This window comes from Parasteatoda tepidariorum, chromosome 1 (genome assembly GCF_982258835.1).
Source record: "Parasteatoda tepidariorum strain Cologne lab strain chromosome 1, Ptep-v5.0, whole genome shotgun sequence".
Taxonomy (NCBI): Eukaryota; Metazoa; Arthropoda; class Arachnida; order Araneae; family Theridiidae; genus Parasteatoda; species Parasteatoda tepidariorum.
Genome location: NC_141755.1, coordinates 53,147,064 through 53,155,405, shown reverse-complemented (window position 1 = coordinate 53,155,405; position 8,342 = coordinate 53,147,064). Strand labels below are relative to the sequence as shown.

The 8,342-nt window shown below is 28.4% G+C and overlaps 1 protein-coding gene across 1 annotated transcript; it reads left to right on the top strand.

The window, feature by feature from the left end:
* The first annotated feature begins 122 nt into the window (after positions 1 to 122).
* Ced-12 (engulfment and cell motility Ced-12) lies at positions 123 to 8,342 on the top strand. Its single transcript, XM_016056940.4, has 2 exons — positions 123 to 303; positions 4,524 to 8,342. The coding sequence occupies exon 2, from the start codon at positions 4,729 to 4,731 to the stop codon at positions 6,886 to 6,888; it is 2,160 nt and encodes a 719-aa protein (XP_015912426.1). The 5' UTR covers positions 123 to 303; positions 4,524 to 4,728; the 3' UTR covers positions 6,889 to 8,342.

The following is an 8,342-nucleotide window of genomic DNA, read 5'->3' as shown; positions in this document are numbered from 1 at the left end:
ATCTGAGATTGTTGGATTTTTCTTTGTAACCGTCAAGTTGAATATTTGTATGTACGAAATGTTACTTCTCTTTAATCTGAAAAATCTTTCGGAGTGGTGATCAGGATTGTTTGGTAAGGAATAAATTAAAAAACTGAATAAACTTTCTCGACTGTTTGGCCTGAATTCAATTTTTGTTCTGAATATATGTTAGGTTATAGAAGGTACGGAAGACCAGTAAACATAGTAAACATTTTGATCAAATTTGTTAAATATTTGATCTTTTAAAAAACTTCTTTCTTATTTTTTTTCGGATAATTAAAAGTAAGTTTATTTGTTGATTTTCTTTTGCTGATAGAAGTCAAAGATCATGATTCAATCATAAGATCAGATAATCATGATTTTGCCTTTCAAACTTCTTGTTTTGAAAGACAAATTATATTTTGACATGTTTAATTCTTTTTTATTTTGGCTATAAGAAGTTAGAATTATTTGTATTAAAAGCTTTACTAAAGGATTATTTGTTTTCCAATCTGTGCCTTTTTTTTACTGTTTCATTATTACAAAATTTTGAGTACTATGTTGTATTTTACAGTAAATTCTTATAACATAAGAAGATTTTTATTCTTATTTCAAATAAAGCGTAGAATAATCTACGTTCTTGTTGGATTAATTTAACACTTTTCAACTATACTTGTAAAATAACAATTTACTCAAGAATGCAATGATTATACTCATTAAAGCAGCTCAACTAGGTTTTTGTTTACTAACTTTGATTGCTGGTCTAACAGACCACCAATAATTCATTTTTTGTAATATGAGTCATGCTCAATTATTCTCAAAAACAATCTATGATTTTGAATAATTATTGAAAAATATGATAGTAATTTTGAAACACTGTTATTTATATTATCTCTAAAAAAAGTTATATTAATCACAAACATGTGTTGCAATGTTCATCTCATGATGATAGGCTTCTAAAATAAGCAATGAGAATTGTAAAAAGAATAAATAAGCAGTGAGAAGTGTTTTTTATATAGGGTGACCTGGGGTAATTCCTGATCAAAAAATGCAAACATCTATTTTGTGAAAAAACTATTCACGATAGAATTTTAATATTTTCTGGAAGTTTGAGGCTATATGAGATGAGTCCTATGCTACCTTCTTTTGTTTGAAAATCTAATTAGAATTTAAAAGATTTTAAATTTTTAGTGATCAGGAATTACCCCTTCTCTTGATCAATTCTGGGGTAAATCCTGATCATTTCTGGGGTAATTACTGATCACCAGTTTTTATAGTAAATGGGCTGTTTGAAAATAATTATACAATGGTAATTAGCAAATAAGACATTAAGATCAAACAAATAAACCAAAAAGATATGTTTAAGCAGCTAATAAAACTGTTTATTTAAAATCAGGAATAGAGATTAACACTTCAGCTCTGGCAGCAGCTCTCACACTGAAATTTTCATTTTCAATCATTAAAAGAAATTCACTATTTTTGCTATCTAGAAGCTTAGTATCCTTTTTAAGCTTATAATTTCTCACCATATTTATATTAGGTTAATTTATCAACTATAAAATTATTCTAACAATGTACACACATAAATTTAAGATAGAAGCAAGGTAAGATATGCTAGAAATGGTGCATATCAGAACACATTTTTCTTGTATACAGTTAAAAACAAATTTTGTGATTATAGTTAAAATATATTTTATAGTTGTTCCACTTAATAAATATGAACTGTTATTTAAGAAAAGACAATTGACTATTTATTAGCTATTTTTTATACTATTTATAAGAAGAAATGACAATGATCAGGAATTACCCCAGTGATCAATAATTACCCCATCTGTAGGGGGCAACATTTGATATAGTTTCCTATAATCAATTATAATGTTTACAGTAGATGTGAAATAATTAAGCAAAAGCCTACACTATTTTTATATCAAGGAAAAAGAAAGTAACTCAAAATATTTATTGTTAAGAGAAGGAGGGGGATCTTTGCAGAAATGTGCACATTTTGAAACCCATCTTTGAAATGTAAAATACAGAAAGCATTTTAAAAGATACTTATTTTGTCAGATTAAACAAAAAACTGTTATTAAGTAAAAGTAGTTATACTTTAGTAAAGTGAACAAGCATTCTTGTCCATGTCTCAAACTTAAAAAAAAAATTATTTTTTTAAGTAAAACTCAGGTGATCATTATTTACTCCAGAAACAGAGTGATCCTGAATTACCCCGGGTCACCCTACTTGTAAAATTACTTATCTGGCAAAAGGTTTAACTTAGTCACTATTTAAGATACCATTCATTTGAAAGTTAATATTGACATTGTAAGGCAATATTTTATTTCATGAATGAAAAATTTGTTTCAAGATCAGAATATATCATCGATCGAGATGAAATTGCTTCATGTTTGTGAAGTAAAATCAAAAAACATTTCTTTTACATAATCTTAAAATAGCATGGTTGCAGCAAATAGCTAAGACTCAATCCAATTCAAAAGTTTACTGACCAAAAAAAATTAGATTGTTTTCAATGTTCAGAAAAATCGAAGTGTATAAGGGAAATTAAATATTAGAAATTAGTGAGTCCTTGATTATTTTCTGGTTTCTTCATGTATCCATATTTGTTACCTAAGCATTTTCTAGTTTTACTGTTTTTTTTTTTTTTTTTTTTGGTTTTTATTTATAGAAATTCGGTTTCTATTTTTAGGTATAAATCGTAGGATTATACCTAATAAGATTTTTATAAATTATGTATTTTATTCATTTCAGTAGCACTTAAAGTATTATACTTTTCACAATGGGTTATCCAATTCAGATGCTTTGATAGTGCTCTCCCCAAGCGTTTTTAGAAGGGCAGTCCGCTGTGCCTGTCTATTCATATTCATATTTTATTCATACTTTTGTTATATATGTTCATTCATATTTTTTTCCTGGAAATGGTGGACTGATATTATAATAATGTCTGAAATTAGAGCTTAAATTGTAATATGTGAATTTAAACAACTTTGTTGATAAAGTTGTTCTGCTAAAAGTATATTTTTCACCATGTCTTTAAAAATTTACTTACAAATGAGCCAAGTATGTTTATAAAGTATAAGTGAAAAATCTGGCTATATATTCCTATTTAGAAAAAAATACTGAATAACCCTGAGATTGGATTTTTTAAAAACCGGAAATCTGACTTGTGAATAGAAAAAATCTAGCTAAATTTATTTTAAATTCAAGACCAGATTTTGTGATTTGCCTGTTATAATATCATATTTTAAAAAAATTTATTTTTTAGAAATATGTGGAAATCTGTAGCAATAAAATAATGATACATGGCAAACTGCCCTACTTTCCAACTGAAAAGCAGTATACAAATAGAACATTTGAAAAAAAGAAAAAGAATTAACTGTCATTAAATCTGTCATTAAATTATATTGAAATATCTGTTAAATTATATTGAAATGTAAAATCTGTCATTAAATTATATTGAAATATCAAAATTTTAAAACCAATGTGTTATATACGTAGTATGACCTCCAAAAAATTGGCATAAAAGACTAAGTGGATTCGCAAAATAATTAAGCACTTTATTAATTTTTTTAAACTGTGAGCGTGCAAGTTTGAGATCTCTATTACTTTGAGTTAAATATCAAGGATCTGGAAATTTCTGAAATTTGGACCATCCAAACTTCCGAGCAGTCTGGACATCCGAGGTTATATTGTAATACATAAACTGTTTGAAGGTATTTCTCAGAATCAAATATATACGAGGCATTTTATGAATGATTTCATATTTGAATTTTTTCCTTTGTTTACTTATCGTTTAGTCTGTAAGATAATGCTTCAAGGCATTATCTTACAGACTAAACAATAATAAACTGACTTACCCTAGTGTATTAAGACCGGTATTTGTTTCTGACTACTTTTGCATTGAAAACTTTGGCCATAATTTCATGGAAAAGTCTTTTGTATTTTTGTGTTGAATCTCTGTACCATCTAGCAGCTGCAATCATTTTAACAATATTCCAGTTAGATATGAGCTAACCTGCATGCACTTATTCACATGCAATCTTATTTGCACAATTTTTTTCCTCATCAGCTCATTATCTTTGCTAAAAATATTGACATAAACTTAATAAAACCCTACCCTTACACAAAATGTTAGTCTTATCACTCCAAATTAAGTTATTTTTAATTGACACAGAATTCTATTTTAATTATATTTTATTTTTAAGTTCTTTTATTTTATATATAAACAGGGCTGCGAACTATCTACGCTTTTCGGAAAAATTTCTTCTAGTGATAGCTAAGTTAGTGCTTTAATGTATGATTATTTGTTTTATAACTTTGATTTAAAGTTATTTTCCCTACCACTTACCACTACGTGTGTAAATAATTCAAAAGTTCATATGAAACACCAGATAAATCCCAATCTTTCTAGTCTATGAAATTTTTTGTAAAAAGCATAGTAGTTTGCAACCTTGTATAAATATGTATTCGTCATTATGAATTTTATTTATAATATCAAATTTTTTCCTCTAAAGGTTTGACAAATCCAAAGCTTTCTACTGTGTTGCTCTTACAAAGTTTAGAAAATCTGAACAACTGATATAACTTGATATAGCTATGACTTGCAAATGCGAATCCAGAATACCAAGTGCGATATATTAAGTGTAAGTTTTTGTTTTCATATTTAATTCAAGATACTGCTCCTTTAATAACCAGTGAAATAAATAACCCAAAACCAAAATGCCAGCTATAAAAGACCTAAATATTGTCAAGATAGCTGTTGAGATGGATGATCTAATGCCACAACTTATGGAGTTCGACCAGAAGCGTCCTTTAGCTGCCATCATTCAAGACTTGTGTACAACGTGGGGTCTCACAGATCCTGATCAGTATGCTCTTCAATTTTCAGATAATGCTCATAATTACATAACTGAAAAAAATAGAAATGACATAAAGAATGGAAGTGTATTGAGATTAACCTTCTCTTCAACCAAAACAGCTCAAGAAATTTTAGAAAAACTTAACTATGGTGCAACAGATGAAAAGAAAACAGCCTTGAGAAGATTGGCTAGGTTATCTACTGATTACACTTTTGCACTTGAATTTATCAACAAGCAGGGATCTAATTTTTTAATTTCTATGATTGAAGGAGGTAGCTTTACTGGAGAATTAATGGCACTTACTCTGCAATCATTTGTGGAGTTAATGGATCATGGCATTGTATCTTGGGACAATCTGCAAGATAAATTTATTAGCAGAGTTGCAAATGAGGTGAATTCTCAAAGTTCAAACCAAGATGCTAGAGCATTACAGGCTTCATTAGCCATCTTAGAATCTCTTGTTTTAAACAGCTCTGGCAAATATCCTCTCGTTGAACAGGAAGTCACATTACCCTTTTTAATCATTCATTTACAATCCAGTTCACCTGAAATTCAACAAAATGCTATTGCCCTGATAAATGCCTTATTTTTGAAGGCAGATCAAGCTAAAAGACGAACTGTGGCTGCCACATTAACATCCAAACAAATAAGAAATGTTATAATGACACATATAATACAATTACAACATGTTGGAGCAGAAATGGCACATCAATTATATGTACTTCAAACATTGTTGTTTAATTTGCTTGAAGAGAAGATGAAAAGGAAATTGGATCCACAAGATCCAGAAGCAAGAGAGAAAATCCTAGAATTGAGAAAAATAGCTTTTGATACTGAAACAGATATGAGTTCTCTACATCCTCCTAAGAAAGGTGGTGGTTATATAAAGGATTACAAGAAACTTGGCTTTAGAAATCATGTCAATCCTGCTGAAGATTTTTCTCAAATACCTCCTGGTATGTTAGCTTTGGATAATATGATATATTTTGCTCGTAACCATACAGAAAGTTACATCAGAGTTGTGTTAGAAAACTCTTGCAGGGCTGATGAACACGAATGCCCATTTGGTAAAACTAGCATTGAACTCACAAAATTGTTGTGTGACATTCTTAAAATTGGTGAACCTCCGACAGAGCAAGGAAAAACATTTTATCCCATGTTTTTCACTCATGATAATCCTTTTGAAGAATTCTTCTGTATCTGTATTGTTCTACTTAATAAGACTTGGAAAGAGATGCGAGCAACAACGGAAGATTTCGCAAAGGTAGTTTCAGTCGTAAAGGAACAGATAACGAGAGCTCTGAACACTGATCCACCTCCTCCAGCTTTAGAAAAATTCAGATTGAAGTTAGCGACACTGACATATAATGAAATTACCAACTTATGGCAACAAGAACGCTCTAACCGTGAAGAATGGGAAAGCCAGGCTAAGCCAATTGTGGAGTTGCGGGAGCAAATCACTCCAGATATTAGAAATCTTATTCAACAGCAAAGACTTGAATATTTATGTGAAGGAACCATGTTTACCAAATATTCTAACAAGGGCCAAAGAATAAAGGATAAGTTCTGGTATTGTCGTCTCTCACCCAATCACAAAGTCTTCCACTATGGAGATTGTGAAGAAAATCGTGGTGTTCCTTCCATGGAAGAGTTGCCGCACAAATTGCAAGTTGTTGAAGTAAAAGCTCTTGTCACTGGCAAAGAATGCCCACACATGAAAGAAGTTAAGCGTACAAAATCTACATTATCTCTTGCATTCTCTTTAATTCCTGATTCTGATCAAGAACCTTTGAACTTTATCGCCCCAAATGAGAAAGAATTTGATTTATGGACGGATGGGATTAATGCTTTGTTGGGTAATAAAATGATAAGCAAAGAAACAAAGAACGATCTTGAAACACTCTTAAGTATGGATATTAAACTACGATTGCTGGATACGGAAGGTGTTGACATTCCTGAAAACCCTCCTCCTATTCCCAAAGATCCTCCAAATTATGATTTTTGCTACGATTTCAAATAAATTATCTTTGTTATGAACTTTTTTAATATTTTATTTTCTTAGCTCTATTTATAAAATGCTTTTTTTTTTATTAGAAGGAATTTATTTTGTATATATTTTATCTATTATGTTTATTCATTTGTTTATCACCATGTTGCAAATTTTTATGTGTTCTGAGAAAATATAATTTTAAAGCTCTTAATTTTATTAGTTTATGATTTTTTTTTAATTAAATATTTTTGTAATTTGGTTTTAAAGATTAAATTTTAAACTCATACTCTTAAATATTTTTTTCTTTGCTGATCATTCATTTCTCATGGTTGTCCAAAGATGATATGATCTTGTATTACATTTTTGAGCTGTTTGGATTTCACAAATTGAATAGCTGGTTGAATATTAAATGCAGCATTGTATGAGAAGAAAATTTTTTAGTATAGAGTAGTATTTGTCTTAATGTTATGTGGATTGTAGCTTTGGAAAAAGCTTTAAAAAAAACTATGTATTGAATATTGTATACAAAATTCTTTTCAGAATTAAATAGATTATGCATATTTTCTTTATTATTTCTAATCTTTGTTGCATATTTGTAAGTCAATGAAGGTATTCATTGATATTCTTCTATGCGAATTTTATATTTATATTCTAAATTACTACCTACTAGTAATTTTTTTAAAAAGTTAATGAGGTATGACCAGAATCAGATTCTAATTATAAATATTGAATATAATTCTCTCTTCTTTTTTATTTATTTTCTTTTATAACCAATAGCAATAGTTAGCAATTTACTTCAAAGAAATATTACTGTGATATTAAATTCGTAAGAAATTGAGACAAATTGTCTTCGTGTTGCAAATAGAATTGTAGTCCAAAGCTTTTCATTTTTCTTAAATGAATATTTATCAACAAAAAAAAGAAAGAAGGAAATTCGTTCAGTATCAGTAATATTTATTAACTGACATTTTTTTATGACTGATAAAATGTTATTTAAAAAAAAGCTCTAATTAAATTCAAAAAACTTAAATAAAAATTCTGAAAAATTATAATTCCAAAATAAATGCATTGAAGGAACAATTCTTCTTTTAAAGAATTAATATTGTTTAAAAATTATAATCTTTAACTTACGAGAAAATACAGTGGTGTGAATAACTATATCAATTAATTTTCTTTTCATTTTAGGCAATATGTAGTTATATTTTCTGAAGATTTTTAATTTAATATGCGAGTGTAATATGGAAATAAAAACGTCATTTTTATTATTTATTGCACCTATATTAAATTAACTATTGTAAATCTGTATTTTATAAATTGTACCATTAGTTTTTTTAATGATATATATTTATCGAAACTTATTTGTCGATTTATATATGAAAAAAATGCTTGATTACATTTATATTTTAAATGGTTATATAAAAGTTTTATTCCATTTACATTGTAATTAGTATTTCCATTTTTAATAAAGTCCTTGTGTGTGATAA

Bases quoted from the DNA above. Each gene is read 5' to 3' on its own strand.
- Ced-12 (XM_016056940.4), top strand. From the start codon at position 4,729: ATGCCAGCTATAAAAGACCTAAATATTGTCAAGATAGCTGTTGAGATG.